This window comes from Hypomesus nipponensis, chromosome 17 (genome assembly GCF_054491055.1).
Source record: "Hypomesus nipponensis isolate SF chromosome 17, ASM5449105v1, whole genome shotgun sequence".
In the NCBI taxonomy this organism is placed as follows: Eukaryota; Metazoa; Chordata; class Actinopteri; order Osmeriformes; family Osmeridae; genus Hypomesus; species Hypomesus nipponensis.
The window spans coordinates 22,892,501-22,910,000 of record NC_140377.1 but is presented as its reverse complement, the minus strand read 5'-3'; the positions used below and the strand labels follow the sequence as shown (position 1 = coordinate 22,910,000).

At 53.5% G+C, this 17,500-nt stretch overlaps 1 protein-coding gene across 1 annotated transcript in view; it reads left to right on the top strand.

Moving 5' to 3' along the window:
* The window catches only part of shank1 (SH3 and multiple ankyrin repeat domains 1), a 45,084-nt gene that overhangs the window by 7,417 nt on the left and 20,167 nt on the right, over positions 1–17,500 (top strand). Inside the window, exons 3-15 of the mRNA XM_084677676.1 lie at positions 2,750–2,953; positions 3,349–3,420; positions 3,590–3,698; positions 4,215–4,369; positions 4,706–4,873; positions 5,493–5,609; positions 5,908–5,985; positions 6,268–6,334; positions 6,840–7,009; positions 7,397–7,518; positions 8,657–8,826; positions 9,724–9,837; positions 10,493–10,568. Of these exons, the coding sequence (XP_084533802.1) occupies positions 2,750–2,953; positions 3,349–3,420; positions 3,590–3,698; positions 4,215–4,369; positions 4,706–4,873; positions 5,493–5,609; positions 5,908–5,985; positions 6,268–6,334; positions 6,840–7,009; positions 7,397–7,518; positions 8,657–8,826; positions 9,724–9,837; positions 10,493–10,568 (1,622 nt within the window). The remainder of the gene's footprint in view (positions 1–2,749; positions 2,954–3,348; positions 3,421–3,589; positions 3,699–4,214; positions 4,370–4,705; positions 4,874–5,492; positions 5,610–5,907; positions 5,986–6,267; positions 6,335–6,839; positions 7,010–7,396; positions 7,519–8,656; positions 8,827–9,723; positions 9,838–10,492; positions 10,569–17,500) is intronic.

Sequence of the window (17,500 nt, the reverse complement as noted above, 5' to 3'; positions counted from 1 at the left end):
TCCCTCCCTCCCTCCCTCCCTCCCACTGTAGCTGTCTCACACACACCATCCCATAGTTCACTGTCTCCAAGGGAACACAGGATGTTTCTATGGCAACAAGCAGCTTGCTCCACTAATGAACTGGTTGCCATAGTGATTGGGTTGGCTGTGCGCAATCTGAGAGACTGAATAAAAGGAGAGGACTATCACACCCCTGAACCTCATGCTCCCTCAATCCCCCGGTGGAGGAGAGGCAGCACCGTCAGGGAGAGAGGGATGAGGAGAGAGAGAGAGGAGAGAGAGAGAGAGAGAGAGAGAGAGAGAGAGAGAGAGAGAGAGAGAGAGAGAGAGAGAGAGAGAGAGAGAGAGAGAGAGAGAGAGAGAGTGAGAGAAGGGAGTCAGTGAAAAAGGAAGTGTTCAACACCATCTCAGAGAGCTTCCATCCTCCGCAGCCAATCACATGGCTCCCTCAAGGTCAGGGAAAAAGCCAACTTCACTCTGTCAAGACCCCCACCATGAACCATGCATCATCCCCCATGAACCATGCATCATCCACCATGAACCATGCATCATCCACCATGCATCATCCACCATGAACCATGCATCATCCACCATGCATCATCCACCATGAACCATGCATCATCCACCATGCATCATCCACCATGAACCATGCATCATCCACCATGCATCATCCACCATGAACCATGCATCATCCACCATGCATCATCCACCATGAACCATGCATCATCCACCATGCATCATCCCCCATGAACCATGCATCATCCACCATGCATCATCCACCATGAACCATGCATCATCCACCATGCATCATCCACCATGAACCATGCATCATCCACCATGAACCATGCATCATCCACCATGCATCATCCACCATGAACCATGCATCATCCCCCATGAACCATGCATCATCCACCATGCATCATCCACCATGAACCATGCATCATCCACCATGCATCATCCCCCATGAACCATGCATCATCCACCATGCATCATCCACCATGAACCATGCATCATCCACCATGCATCATCCACCATGAACCATGCATCATCCACCATGCATCATCCACCATGAACCATGCATCATCCCCCATGAACCATGCATCATCTCCCATGAACCATGCATCATCTCCCATGAACCATGCATCATCCCCCATGAACCATGCATCATCCCCCATGAACCATGCATCATCCCCCATGAACCATGCATCATCCACCATGCATCATCCCCCATGAACCATGCATCATCTCCCATGAACCATGCATCATCTCCCATGAACCATGCATCATCCCCCATGAACCATGCATCATCCCCCATGAACCATGCATCATCCCCCATGAACCATGCATCATCCACCATGCATCATCCACCATGAACCATGCATCATCCCCCATGAACCATGCATCATCCCCCATGAACCATGCATCATCCCCCATGAACCATGCATCATCCACCATGCATCATCCACCATGAACCATGCATCATCCACCATGCATCATCCCCCATGAACCATGCATCATCCACCATGCATCATCCACCATGAACCATGCATCATCCACCATGCATCATCCCCCATGAACCATGCATCATCCCCCATGAACCATGCATCATCCACCATGCATCATCCCCCATGAACCATGCATCATCCACCATGCATCATCCACCATGAACCATGCATCATCCACCATGCATCATCTCCCATGAACCATGCATCATCCACCATGCATCATCCACCATGAACCATGCATCATCCACCATGCATCATCCCCCATGAACCATGCATCATCCACCATGCATCATCCACCATGAACCATGCATCATCCACCATGCATCATCCCCCATGAACCATGCATCATCCACCATGCATCATCCACCATGAACCATGCATCATCCACCATGCATCATCCACCATGAACCATGCATCATCCACCATGCATCATCCACCATGAACCATGCATCATCCCCCATGAACCATGCATCATCTCCCATGAACCATGCATCATCTCCCATGAACCATGCATCATCCCCCATGAACCATGCATCATCCCCCATGAACCATGCATCATCCACCATGCATCATCCACCATGAAACATGCATCATCTCCCATGAACCATGCATCATCTCCCATGAACCATGCATCATCCCCCATGAACCATGCATCATCCCCCATGAACCATGCATCATCCCCCATGAACCATGCATCATCCACCATGCATCATCCACCATGAACCATGCATCATCTCCCATGAACCATGCATCATCCCCCATGCATCATCCACCATGCATCACTAAGCACTAAACCTCCAGCCCCAGGAAGTGAAGAGGAGACCCTGTCCTGCTGAATGCACAGAAACATCTTCCATGGACCAGGGCTGAAGCAGGACTGAAGAACTTCCAGTTCCCTGGCCATCAGACGGTCATCTGTCCAGCCAGTGGGTCTCATGTCTGGGGTTCTCTCCTGTCAGACCACACAGCAATGTCTCCCTCTTGTGGTTCTCAAGGGAAACTGCACACGCTCTCAGAGGACCTTACAGTTTACATCACCTACAGCCCCCAACCCCTAGACACACCACCCTCTTCCCCAACACCTGGAAACATACCAACATTTGAGATGCACTTTGTCCTACAGATAGGCTCCAAGTCTCACTTCTCCTGTTCCCTGTGTTCCCCTGTGTTCCCCTGTCTTCACCCGTGTTCACCTGTGTTCACCTGTGTTCACCTGTGTTCCGTTGTGTTCCCCTGTGCTGCAGAAATGCTTGCGGTTCAACCCGGATGCGACCGTATGGAAGGCCAAGCAGCAGGTGCTGTGCTCTCTGACCGAGTCCTTGAGAGACGTGCTGAACTACGGCCTGTTCCAGCCCGCCACCGACGGCCACGACGCCAAGTTCCTGGAGGAGGAGAGGCTGCTGCGCGAGTACCCACAATCCTTTGAGAAAGGGGTGCCGTATTTGGAGGTATGACGTGGGCGGACCGTGAGTAGGCCGTGTTCTCTAGGACCCTGGGGATGCAGGGTGGTTGGCCTGCCTGTTTTTCTGGCCTTTATCTTTATCTTGTAGAGGGAGGAGAAGGGGGGGGGGGTTATGTGTAGCTAACTAGATAAAGCCTCACTGTGCAATAAATCTGCAGACCCCATTGTGGTGGAACTAGGCCAAAAGCTGAGAGAATTGAGGACAAAGGCTCTCCTAGTCAGAATTAATTCTTCCTTGTTTCTCTCTCTCTTCCCCCCCCCTCTCTCTCTCTCTCTCTCTCTTTCTCTCTCTCTCTCTCTCTCTCTCTCTCTCTCTCCTTATGTCTCTCACCCTGTCTCTCTTCCTGTGTCTCACCCTGTCTCTCCTGTGTGACTGACTAGTTTCGCTATAAGACCAGAGTGTACAAACAGACGAATCTGGATGAGAAGCAGCTGGCCAAGCTGCACACCAAGGTACTGAGGCTCCACTGGCTGGAACAACACTCCTCAGTCCATGTTGCATGTCTTGATGCAGTGTGTGTGTGTGTGTGTGACTGCTTGTTTATGCGTGTGTGCATGTTTGTCTGAGGATGTGTGAGTGTGATTTCGGGGCGTCTGTCTAACAAAGCTCTCTGCTCCCCAGGCCAGCTTAAAGAAGTTCCTGGATTATATCCAGACCAGCTCCGTGGACAAGATGGCCAAGTTCTTAGACAAAGGCCTTGACCCCAACTACCAGGACTCTGACACGGGAGGTGTGTGACCCTGGGCCTTACCCTGCACCCTTTTCCTCTCTTCCTCTCTTCCTCTCTTCCTCTCTTCCTCTCTTCCACTCATCCTCCCACCACCCACCCACCCATGGCGGCCAGACTGACTGAGTGGGAGAGGCGGGGCTCCTGGACAGGGGAGGCGGGGCTCCTGGACAGGGGAGGCGGGGCTCCTGGACAGGGGAGGCGGGGCTCCTGGACAGGGGAGGCGGGGCTCCTGGACAGGGGAGGCGTCTGTGCTGTGAGGCAGCAGACCGCAGGAGAGGAGTGTGCCGTGAACAGCCGGACCAGAGCATGTGTCACAACACAGCTCTCACACAACACGGCCCGCCACAGGGGCGTCAGACGCAGTACCAGCTGAGAACACCGGGGGGCAGCAGAGAGGCCAGACTCCTCCGGCTCCACACAGATGCTGAGAGAGTTCCATGATGCTGTTCAGTGTTGTGTTGTCAGTGTTCCTGGTGTGTGTGCGGTGTGCTGACTGTCCGTTGTGCTCCTCCACAGAGACGCCCCTGTCCCTGGCGGTGCAGTGTGAGCCAGGGGGAGGGGAGGCAATACGCGTGCTGGTGCAGGGCGGGGCGCACATCGACTTCCGCGCCAAAGACGGACTCACCCCGCTGCACAAGTCTGTCCGTTGCCACGGCCACGCCGCCCTGCTGGTAAGCTGCTGGACAGAACTGCACCTCCTGCTGGAGGTGAACGTGGCTGTAAATCAACACGCCTGCTCTGGTTCACAAGGATTCACCTTTTATCCAACTTCTAAAACAAGTTGATAACTGTTGAGGGTGAAGCACTTGTGTGTGGTGCCGGCTGGAGGGTGGAGGTGAGGCTCAGGTGTGGTGCCGGCTGGAGGGTGGAGGTGAGGCTCAGGTGTGGTGCCGGCTGGAGGGTGGAGGTGAGGCTCAGGTGTGGTGCCGGCTGGAGGGTGGAGGTGAGGCTGAGGTGTGGTGTCGGCTGGAGGGTGGAGGTGAGGCTGAGGTGTGTGATGTCCCCAGGTCCTGCTCACCCTGGGGGCGTCTCCAGACTACAAGGACCGGCGGGGGCTGACGGCGCTGTACCACACCGTGCTGACAGGGGGAGACACCTCCTGCTGCGAGACGCTGCTGTTCCACCGAGCCAAGCTGGGGGTCAGGGACGAGAACGGTTGGGATGAGACCCACCAGGTGTGTGTGTGTGGGTCTGTGTGTGTGTGTGTGTCTGTGTTTGTGTGTCTGTGTGTGTGTAACTGTAACGTCTGTGGATCTCTGTGTAGATCATTCATGCTCACCCTCATGTTGGTCTTTCTCCTGTCCCTCATCTCCCCTCTGCCCAATCAGCCCTCCCTCCCTCCCTCCCTCCCTCCCTCCCTCCCTCCCTCCCTCCCTCCCTCCCTCCCTCCCTCCCTCCCTCCCTCCCTCCCTCCCTCCCTCCCTCCCTCCCTCCCTCCCTCCCTCCCTCCCTCCCTCCCTCCCTCCCTCCCTCCTCTCCTCCAAGCATGGGGCTGAAGAGGACAGAATGATCCAGAAGAATATCAGGTAGTTCCCCCTCCATTTCAACATTCTCTCCATCCTCATGTCCCCATGAAGACCATGTCTGTCTGAAGTCTATGTGTGTGTGTGTGTGTATCTCTGCACCATGAGTTACCTCTTTCTACAACTGTTCACTGGCTGTTATCCCTCACCTCCTCCTCCCCCACCCCCACCCCCTCCCTCCCCCACCCCACCCCTCCCTACCCCACCCCACCCCCTCCCCCACCCCCTCCTTCCCCCTCCCCCTCCCCCACCGACTCCTCCCCTCCTCCAGGCCTGTCAGAATGGTAACTCCCAGCACCTGGAGCACCTTCTCTTCTACGGGGCAGACTCCACTTCCCAGAATGCCTCAGGAAACACCGCCTTGCACATCTGTGCCCTGTACAACAAGGTAACCAGAGGTCCCTGTCCTGTAGAGACCCCAGGGCCCTCCAGCCCGCCTCCTGGAGAGATACCTGCCCACCCATGGTTATCTGACCTCATTCAACACTAGTCACCTGATCAAGCAGCTCATTGCTAGACTCGGGTGAGCTAGATTCGAGTGTAACCCTGCAGGCAGATCTCTCTCCAGGAGCAGACCACAGCACACCCCAGCTTAACAAAGCTCCAGATGAAGAGTCCAGGTGGACACTGTGTGGTGCTGTCCTGATCGAGGGCTGTGCTGTCTAACAAGCCTGTCCTCCACGCAGGAGAGCTGTGCCCGTATCCTCCTCTACAGAGGAGCCAATAAGGAAACCAAGAACAGCAGCGGACAGACACCCTTCCAGGTGGGAAACCCACACGGCTGGAGTCGTCATGTTGTTCCTGAACGCCCAGCGTTTCTAGCTACCATGCTATCACACTAGCTGTAGCCCTGCTTGTAAGGGTTACAGAGTGTGTGTGTGTGTGTGTAGGTGTGTGTGTATGGGGTGTGGATGTGTGTGTGTAGGTGTGTGTGTATGGGGTGTGTATGGGGTGTGGATGTGTGTGTGTAGGTGTGTGTGTATGGGGTGTGGATGTGTGTGTGTGTGTAGGTGTGTCACACCCTCACAGCCTGATGTGTGTTTCAGGTGGCGGTCATGTCTGGACACTTTGAGCTGGGGGAGATCATCAAGAACCACCGCGACACAGCCGTTGGTGAGGAGGACTCTGCCAGGGTCGACGTTCACACAACGTTCACACAACGTTCACACGACGTTCACACAATGTTCACACGACGTTCACACAACGTTCACACGACGTTCACACGACATTCACACAACGTTCACACGACATTCACACAACGTTCACACAACGCAACAGTTTACAGCAGAGGCATGGAGAGAAACAGCAGCTGAAAGAGTCCCACTGCAGACCTCTCTCCTCCTATATGGTCACATTTGTTCTGTGAGCCAATGAGGGATGAGAATGACTTCCTTTCTGAGATCTCAGCTCTGAAAAGACCAGCGAGAGTGATAGCACCCCCAAGGTGGAGGTCTGAGGAGAGAGACCTGCAATTTGATCCTCTTCGGCAAACAAACCCCAGTAAAAATAACATGAAGCATAGCATAAATAGCGACAACAAAAAACAGGAAGGAAGAATTAGCAGGAAGTACTTCCAGTACGCCCCCTCACCCTCCTCCTCCTCCTCTCCCTACCCCAGTGCCCTTCCTGGAGTCCCCCAAGTACGCCCCCCAGAGGAGAGAGAGTGGCCGCAGCCTGGCCATCCCCCATCCTCACCCCTTCCTGCGGGCCAACAGTGACAACAGCATGAACCTGCCTGACTGGATGGCTGTCCCCAACGCCCCTGGCTCAAACATCGTCTCAGTGCAGGTAGACAAAAACACACACACACACACACACACCTCCCCACCCCCAGCCTTGTCATCCTCCTGTCCTGCAGAGCAAAGCTGACCCCCCTCCCTCCCTCCCTCCCTCCCTCCCTCCCTCCCTCCCTCCCTCCCTCCCTCCCTCCCTCCCTCCCTCCCTCCCTCCCTCCCTCCCTCCCTCCCTCCCTCCTGTCTCTCTCTCTCTCTCTCTCTCTCTCTCTCCCTCCCTCCCTCCCTCCCTCCCTCCCTCCCTCCCTCCCTCCCTCCCTCCCTCCCTCCCTCCCTCCCTCCCTCCCTCCTTCCCTCCCTCCCTCCCTCCCTCCCTCCCTCCCTCCCTCCCTCCCTCCCTCCCTCCCTCCCTCCCTCCCTCCCTCCCTCCCTCCTCTCCCAGGGGTACAAACACACCGGCACGCTGCGCAGCTCCAGCAGCCCTCGAGGGGCGAGGACGCGCTCCCCATCCCGGGGCCGGCTGGGGGACAAGGAAGACCGCAGCCGACAGAGTCGTAGGCAGGGGTGAGACTGTCCTACTCACCAGCCTCCTCCTCACCAACCTCCTCCTCCTCACCAACCTCCTCCTCCTCACCAACCTCCTCCTCCTCCTCCTCACTAGCCTCTTCCTCACCAACCTCCTCCTCACCAACCTCCTCCTCCTCCTCACCAACCTCCTCCTCCTCCTCCTCACCAACCTCTTCCTCCTCCTCCTCACCAACCTCCTCCTCCTCCTCCTCACCAGCCTCCTCCTCCTCCTCCTCACCAGCCTCCTCCTCCTCCTCCTCACCAACCTCCTCCTCCTCCTCACCAACCTCCTCCTCCTCCTCACCAACCTCCTCCTCCTCCTCACCAACCTCCTCCTCCTCCTCCTCACCAGCCTCCTCCTCCTCCTCCTCACCAACCTCCTCCTCCTCCTCCTCACCAACCTCCTCCTCCTCCTCCTCACCAGCCTCCTCCTCCTCCTCCTCACCAGCCTCCTCCTCCTCCTCCTCACCAGCCTCCTCCTCCTCCTCCTCACCAGCCTCCTCCTCCTCCTCCTCACCAGCCTCCTCCTCCTCCTCCTCACCAGCCTCCTCCTCCTCCTCCTCACCAGCCTCCTCCTCCTCCTCCTCACTAACCTCCTCCTTCATCTCTAAGTCCAGCGTTACTGTCTGTTCACGCGGTACTTGTTTACACGACTACGACGTACAGAAAAAAAACTGAAACGCTTTTCCTTCACATGAAAACACATGGATCTGTGAAAAACACTTAAAACAGCAGTGTGCATGCCAGGCCAGTAGTTGGCGATGTCACTTTGTAAAGAAACACCACGCGCCTGGGCACATAAGAATTCTTCCACAGAGTGGATTGTAGTTTTGAATGAATGAATGAAATCTTGCGTGTTGTTTTGAAGTGATCGTGCTTGTGCCTATAGACTGAACACATACTACACATAAGTAACACATGGTCGCGTAAACAAACGGACAAACCACATAAAACGTTTTCAGTTTTTGGTTGAAGTCGTCGACGTGTCAACGTCCCCTTAGAGATGAAGGAGGGCGACTCTGAGCTCCTCTCTGATGAGGCTGCAGGCTCGGTGTGTCGTGAGGCGGGGTGCATTTGTTTTGTACCCTGAGTGCTGCTCTTGTCTGGCCAGGCCGGGGTCTGTCAGCGGCGGCAGCAGTGTGGCGGCGGGGGCGGCGGGGGCGGGGGGCCCGGCCGGGGCGGCGGGGGCGGGGCAGCGCCGTCGTCTCTACAGCGCCGTGCCGGGGAGAGTGTTTGTGGCCACGCGCTCCCACTCCGCCCAGGGGGACAGAGAGATCACCTTCAGCAAGGGAGACCGGGTCAAAGGTGCGTAGGCTTTGTTGTGGTGTTCTGTGTTGAAGAATGTTTGATGTTTTACGTTTTTTTGGTTGTTTCTTCAAGAAGGGCTGATACATGCTAATTACCATGAGCACTTCCATCATGTGAAGGAGCCACGTTTAGACAGACAGGCTCATCTTCATCTGCAGTCCCTGTCAGGTTGATGTCATGGAGAAAGTGTCAAAGAAAACACATTGACAGAAACACATAGATACAGATAGAAACACATAGGTAGAGACAGAAACAGAAACACATAGGTAGAGACAGAAACAGAAACACATAGGTAGAGACAGAAAAATACACGTCTGTTGGTGTAGATCTGTGCAGGTTGTGGTTCAAGGTTGTCTGTCCCCTAACAGTCTGTGTCTGTCTGTCTGTGTCTCCACGTGGCCCCACGTGACTGTAAGGTCTCTGTGTGTGTTTGTATTCAATGTCTGCAGGTATGAATATGTGTGTGTTTGTGAGTGAGTCTCAGGTGTCTCCAGGTATGTATGTCTTGGTGAGTATGTAGAGGGTTTGCATGTGTGTGTGTGTGTCAGTCACCTCCATCTCTGTGCCTCCTCGTCTTGACCCCATGACCCCATGTGTGAGTTCCCCTAGTCCTCCCTTTCTCACCCCTGGTCCTCAGGGACCCCCTGCCCTGCCTGGTTCTAGATGTTTCCCTGCTCCAACACACCCAATTGTAAAGAATGGTCGTTATGAAGCTCAGCAGAAGCCTGGCAACAACCAATTCATTAGAATCAGGTGTGTTGGAGCAGGGAAACATCTAGAACATGCAGGGCAATGGTCCCTGAGGACCAGGGTTGGGAAACACTAGTCAGTACATGTGTGAGTTGTGGTGTTGCGTACCTGTTTAGTGACAGTGGCGGCCCTCTCTCCCCCCAGTGTTGAGCGTGGGCGAAGGGGGGTTCTGGGAGGGGACGGTGAGGGGGAGGACGGGATGGTTCCCCTCCGACTGCGTGGAGGAAGTGGCGCTGCGGAACCACGACAGCCGCTTAGGTGAGAGCCTGAGGCACCTCTCTCTCTTTCACAAACTCACCTGCGGACACTGCGCAACCGCGTGGGCACACAGACACACAGATGTGCACATGCGCACCTCTCTCTCACACACACACACACACACACACGCACAAGGCACCTCTCTCTCTCTGACACACACCTGACGACACGCCGCATGTACGCGCACCTCTCCCTCACACCTCATGGCTATGAATATACACACACACATACACACACACACACACACACACACACACACACTGAACATCACAGGTTGTAGAGAGTAACTGGCACGCAGTGCCTCTACCTGCACTGCGAGTCGCAGAGTGGAGATGACTTTTCGAGGATTTTAATCGTTGTATCCAAGTCTCCTCACCAGTCGGTCTGGAGATTCTGTTAGCCATGCTGGTGACTCTGTGGTCATGTGAGTCTGTTAGCCATGCTGGTGACTCTGTGGTCATGTGAGTCTGTTAGCCATGCTGGTGACTCTGTGGTCATGTGAGTCTGTTAGCCATGCTGGTGACTCTGTGGTCATGTGAGTCTGTTAGCCATGCTGGTGACTCTGTGGTCATGTGAGTCTGTTAGCCATGCTGGTGACTCTGTGGTCATGAGAGTCTATTAGCCATGCTAGTGACTCTGTGTTCGTGTGTTGCAGAGAGTCGAGGAGAGAGAGCCAAGAGACTGTTCCGTCACTACACTGTGGGATCCTACGACAGCTTTGACGCTCCCAGGTAAGACCTGGGGATCTCCCTCACACTGTTCATAACCTGATTCATATGACTCACATGCTTCATAACCTGATTCATATGACTCACATGCTTCATAACCTGATTCGAATGACTCACATGGTTCATAACGTGATTCATATGACTCATATGCTTCATAACCTGATTCGTATGACTCACATGGTTCATAACGTGATTCATATGACTCGTGTGATTCAATAACCTGATTCATGATACACTGTGGATGCTTCACATGGCTCATACTGAACGCTTCACACTGTTGTTATGGTACACTGTGGGGGATTCACATGGTTGATAGAATTCAGTTCGCTGTCAAGTATTCATGAAAATCTGCGCATACTTTGCATTAAGGGATACATCTGGTCTCTAAGTTCTTTCTGTTGGCTGCCCAGGCTGTGTGTTCTGTCTGACTGGTCTGTGAGAGAGAGGGAGCTGTTCATCTACTGTGATTGGTTGGTTGATCTACTGTGATTGGTTGTAGGGGTTAGCCTGATGTTGTCATACTCATAATTCTAGTCAGAATATGAGTCTGAGAACTCTCCGTTGCGCTTTGACTACGGGGCGTGTTTCAAACGAGCCTGGAAAACAAATGCCTCTTCGCTCAATTGGATAGACCTACAACCAATCAGAGCAACGTAATATGTTGTTTGTTGAAAACAAATTCAACCCAAGGGCTCTTTCGTGACGTTGTTGATTACGTTACTGTTGATAATCTGTCCATCATTGTATAAAGCCCGCCCTGGCAATTTCATTGGTACGCCCAGATCCTGGTTTTATGTAGTTGTTCCCCAATACGAGACCCTCCAGACCCAACTTCCCAACCAAATTTTTTTAAGGGCGGGGAGAAGTTGGGCTGGCAGCCAGGCTAGGTTGGTTGATCTACTGTGATTGTTAGGTTGATCTACTGTGATTGGTTGGTTGATCTACTGTGATTGTTAGGTTGATCTACTGTGATTGGTTGGTTGATCTACTATGATTGGTTGGTTGATCTACTGTGATTGGTTGGTTGATCTACTGTGATTGGTTGCTTGATCTACTGTGATTGTTAGGTTGATCTACTGTGATTGGTTGCTTGATCTACTGTGATTGGTTGCTTGATCTACTGTGATTGGTTGCTTGATCTACTGTGATTGGTTGGTGATGTGATGTGGAAGCAAATAAGGGACCTGATGTTTTTCATAAAAAAATGCATGGTATACTTAATATTGAAATTTAAACATCACCAATTCATAGCATAAAAATATTTGATTTTGAAAAACCATACCTGAATTTGTTGGTTTTTCAACGTTGCAATCTGAATTATTTAGATTCCAATTTTTTCAGCAAAACAGATGTTTGCTCAAATATTTTCGGGACCCAAAAATGTGCCTAACTTTTTTAGGCAGGACATTTAAGCAGAAGAATTTAGCTTACATTTTTTTTGGCCGTCCAAATTTGGGCGAAACATTTTGAGGCACAAACATTTTAGACATTTTTGGGGCAAAAAAATTGGAGCAGAAAAATATTTTTTACATTTAAACAGTCTTTCACTGATTTGCTTCCGAAGTGATATACGGTGACCTGTTTGGTTGATCTACTGTGATTGGCTGCTTTGAGGTGTTCCACACGGCGTACACCAACCCAGACTGCTCCATACTGGCTTCTCATTGGTTATGGTGACCAGTGATCATGGAGATGGACTCAGTAGTGAGACAAACTAATGGTCTGAACAAAGAGAGGATTATTTACGTAAATAACACATTCTTTTTCTCTGCTGTACCCTCCCTCTCCCTCTCTCTCTCCCTCTCTCTCTCTCTCTCTCTCTCTCTCTCTCTCTCTCTCTCTCTCTCTCTCTCTCTCTCTCTCTCTCTCTCTCTCTCTCTCTCTCTCTCTCTCTCTTCAGTGCGAGCGCATACTCTCTCTCTCCCCTACACACACACACACGTGCACACACAGCATTACATGCCATCATGGAAGCAAACACCAAAGATTGACTATTCAGAATGCACTGACTAACGTGTTCACAGTGACTGTACCCAGATCCACCTGCACCATGGTGAAATCAACACATGTTGTCAAGGTCCTGATTAAACAGTCTGCTGTCGCTGCCTCCACCCCACCATCCCTCTGACGGGGTTCAAAGTCCTGAGTGTCCATTCATCCACCCTCCTCCCCGTCTCTGCTCTCTGTTCTTGGCATGGATGCCACGGCACCTCTCCCTCTCTCCATCCCTCCCTCTCTCTTTTTGTTCATCACCGTTTCACTAACCCCCCTGTACTTTTTAATTTTCTCTCCATCACCCTCTCCCCCTGTGGAGTCTCCATCTGGAGGTCAGGGAGTGAAGGGCACTCCAGAAGGAAGGAGAGGGGGATGAGGAGAGGAGGAGAGGAGAGGGGAAGAGGAGGAGAGAGGAGATAAACAAAGGAGATTATTCTGTTGTCATAACTGGCCGATATGTGACAAAACTGAGAAAATAGCAAACACCACTCCATGTATTTCCATGTGTTTTCGCTCTGTTCCGGCTCCCCCTCTTCTCAGACTTCTCTCCAATCCTCACCTCTCCTCTGCTTTTACAGTCACCTCTTCTTCTTCCTCCACCCCTCCTGAAGCATCTGGTCTGTTATCCTGCCGGCTCTCTGGGCCATAGAACAAGAATGACATGGCAGTCAGACAAGTTAACAGTTGAAGTTGACGCAGTGGCGTGGCTGGTACATGAAAGAGGAGAGGAGAGATGCCCTCTGTCTCTAAAGACCTCCTGACCTTCCACCTCTGTTGGGATTATTATCCTCCTTTCAATGTCTTTCTCTATTCAGTTTTTCCTTTTGCCCTAACCCTAACCTTCGTTCTTCCATGAGGAGAGGCATTCCTACCTTCTTGTCTGTTTGGCTACATTCCTGTCCCCACATTCCTCTCCTCCTCTCCTCCTCTCTCCTTTCCTCCTCGCCCCTCCCCTCCTCTCCTCCTCTCCTCCTCTCCTCCTCTCCTCCTCTCTCCTTTCCTCCTCGCCCCTCCCCTCCTCTCCTCCTCTCCCCCTCTCCTTTCTTCCTCTCCTCTCCTCCTCTCCTCCTCTCCTCCTCTCTCCTTTCCTCCTCGCCCCTCCCCTCCTCTCCTCCTCTCCTCTCCTCTCCTCCTCTCCCCCTCTCCTTTCTTCCTCTCCTCTCCTCCTCTCCTCCTCTCCTCCTCTCTCCTTTCCTCCTCGCCCCTCCCCTCCTCTCCTCCTCTCCCCCTCTCCTTTCTTCCTCTCCTCCTCTCCTCCTCTCCTCCTCTCCTCCTCTCCTCCTCTCCTCCTCTCCTCCTCTCCTCCTCTCCTCCTCTCCCCCTCTCCTTTCTTCCTCTCCTCTCCTCTCCTCCTCTCCTCCTCTCCTCCTCTCCTCCTCTCCTCCTCTCCTCTCCTCCTCCTCTCCTCCTCTCCTCCTCTCCTCCTCTCCTCCTCTCCTCCTCTCCTCCTCTCCTCCTCTCCTCCTCTCCCCCTCTCCTTTCTTCCTCTCCTCTCCTCTCCTCCTCTCCTCCTCTCCTCCTCTCCTCCTCTCCTCCTCTCCTCCTCTCCTCCTCTCCTCCTCCCCTCCTCTCCTCCTCTCCTCCTCTCTCCTTTCCTCCTCGCCCCTCCTCTCCTCTCCTCCTCTCCTCCTCTCCTCCTCTCCTCCTCTCCTCCTCTCCTCCTCTCCTCCTCTCCTCCTCTCCCCCTCTCCTTTCTTCCTCTCCTCTCCTCCTCTCCTCCTCTCCTCTCCTCCTCTCCCCCTCTCCTTTCTTCCTCTCCTTTCCTCCTCGCCCCTCCTCTCCTCTCCTATAGTCTCCTCCTCTCCTCCTCTCCTCCTCTCCTCCTCTCCTCCTCTCCTATCCTCCTATCCTCCTCTCCTCCTACTCCTCCTCTCCTCCTCTCCCCCTATCCTTTCTTCCTCTCCTCTCCTCCTATACTCCTATCCTCTCCTCCTCTCCCCCTATAGTTTCTTCCTCTCCTCTAGTCCTATCCTCCTCTCCCCCTCTCGTCTCCTCCTCTACCTCTCCCCCTATCCTATCCTACTATAGTATCCTCCTATTCCCCTATACTAGTATAGTCCTATAGTATCCTATAGTATATACATCCTATAGTCATATCCTAGTATCCACCTATCCTCCTAGTCCTATAGTATAGTCCTATAGTATAGTACTATAGTATAGTCCATACTCATAGTATCCTCCTCTACTCCATATAGTATCCTCCATATCCTCCTCTAGTCCTCTCCCCCTATCCTATAGTAGTCTAGTCGTACAGTCCTCTCCTACTATCCTCCTATCCTAGTATCCTCCTCTCCTACTCTCCTCCTCTAGTCCTATAGTATACTCCTCTCCTCCTATCCTCCAGTATCGTCTAATCTCCTCCTCTACTAGTTCTGCTTTATAGTATCCTATAGTCATCCTCCTAGTCTAGTATAGTCCTCCTCTCCCCCTATAGTTTCTTCCTCTCCTCTCCTCCTCTCCTCCTCTCCCCCTCTCCTCTCCTCCTCTCCTCTCCCCCTCTAGTATCCTCCTCTCCTCTCCTCCTCTCCCCCTCTCCTATCCTCCTCTCCTCTCCTCCTCTCCTCTCCTCCTCTCCTCCTCTCCTCCTCTCCTCCTCTCCCCCTCTCCTATCCTCCTCTCCTCTCCTCCTCTCCTCTCCTCCTCTCCTCCTCTCCTCCTCTCCTCCTCTCCCCCTCTCCTCTCCCCCTCTCCTCTCCTCCTCTCCTCCTCCCCTCCTCTCCTCCTCTCCTCCTCTCCTCCTCTCCTCCTCTCCTCCTCTCCTCCTCTCCTCCTCTCCTCCTCCCCTCCTCTCCTCCTCTCCTCCTCTCCTCCTCTCCTCCTCTCCTCTCCTCCTCTCCTCCTCTCCTCCTCTCCTCCTCTCCTCCTCTCCTCCTCTCCTCCTCTCCTCTCCTCCTCTCCTCCTCTCCTCCTCTCCTCCTCTCCTCTCCTCCTCTCCTCCTCTCCTCCTCTCCTCCTCTCCTCCTCCCCTCTCCTCCTCTCCTCCTCTCCTCCTCTCCTCCTCTCCTCCTCTCCCCCTCTCCTCCTCTCCTCCTCTCCTCTCCCCCTCTCCTCCTCTCCTCCTCTCCTCTCCTCCTCTCCTCCTCTCCTCTCCCCCTCTCCTCCTCTCCTCCTCTCCTCTCCTCCTCTCCTCCTCTCCTCTCCTCCTCTCCTCCTCTCCTCCTCTCCTCCTCTCCCCCTCTCCTCCTCTCCTCCTCTCCTCTCCCCCTCTCCTCCTCTCCTCCTCTCCTCTCCTCCTCTCCTCCTCTCCTCTCCTCCTCTCCTCCTCTCCTCCTCTCCCCCTCTCCTCTCCTCCTCTCCTCCTCTCCTCCTCGTCATGTTCCTGTGTTCAGTGTCCCTGTGTGTGGTGCTGCTCCCCTACTGTCAAAGGAATGCTTCTGGGGCAACGGGCTGTGAAATAGGGACAAGGAGGCAAACACACACACACACAAACACACACACAAACACGTTCACAAACACACACACACACATTCACACACTCATACATGCAAAGAACACACATGAAAACACACACACACATTCTGGCAAAGCTGGAATGTTGCTGTAGATCATGCACATCAGTATACATTTAAAGCAAAGAGCTTTCTTTTGTAAATGTATAGATGCGCGCACACACACACACACACACACATGCATTTAAGCACACACACATAAACATAAACACACATGACCACACACACCTTCTGTTAGCATTGACCCCCCTCCCCCACACTGTCTCTCCCCCTTGCTCTCATACACACACACTGTACTGTAGATTCACAGCAGCACCGCTCAACATGCAGGCAGAGAAGCGGGGAGAAGAGAGGGAGGGAAGGAGAGACTGGACGACAGCAGGGAAAGGCACCGAAAGCAGAGAGGCAGCAGAGAGAGAAGAGGGTAGAGAGGGTGAGGGGGAACGACTGGGAGGGAGGCAGAGAGAGGCAGAGAGAGAGAAGGAGGGAAGGAGGGAGAGGGAAGGAGGGAAGGAGGGAGAGGGAAGGAGGGAGGGACAGCGACACAAGACAACATCGACAGACATCGGAAGAGGTTCTGACAGAGATGATGTGAGTGCATATTCAGAGAGCCTCTCTCCCCCCATCTCTCTCCCACTCTCCTCCCCCTATCTTGCTCTCTCTCTCTCTTTCTCTCTCTCTCTTTCTGGTTGTTCCTTCTTCCTGTGTGCGTTGACGCGTCCCTCACTAACCCTCATTCATGCCTTCCGCTTTGTTTACAGAGAATGTGAGAGGAAACAGGAGAGAGGGGAGGGTGTGTGTGTGTGTGTGCATGTGTGTGTGTGTGCACGTGTGTGCATGTGTGTGCATGTGCGTGTGTGTGCGTGTGTGTGCACGTGGCCATGAGGAGAGGGTAATGTGGGTGGTTAAGGATGATGTTTGGTCTTTTTGAGGCAGAATGATGATGATTTAGGACAGACGTTTGGGACTGTGCAGGGCAGCAGAGGCAGGGCAGCAGAGGCAGGGCAGCAGAGGCAGCAGAGGCAGGGCAGCAGAGGCGGGGCAGCAGAGGCAGGGCAGCAGAGGCAGCAGAGGCAGGGCAGCAGAGGCGGGGCAGCAGAGCAGAGGCAGGACCACACCAGACATCTGCCCTCAACCTGCATGCTGCCACTTTTATGAATGAGAAATCAGTGAAAGACAGAGTGTGTCTGAAAGACAGTGTGTGTCTGAAAGACAGAGTGTGTCTGAAAGACAGAGTGTGTCTGAAAGACAGAGTGTGTCTGAAAGACAGGTACATGTGTCTGTGTGTCCCCATACTGGCTGTGCTTGTCTGTGGGTCATTCTACTGTGTGTGTGTGTGTGTGTCTTCATGTTCGGCTTGTCTGTGGGTCATTCTACTGTGTGTGTGTGTGTCTTCATGTTCGGCTTGTGTGTGGAATAGTCAAATGCTCTTCAAACCAATCACCCCTCACCCCTCCTGCTCCCCTTTCTCAAAATTACCTAATTTCTCTC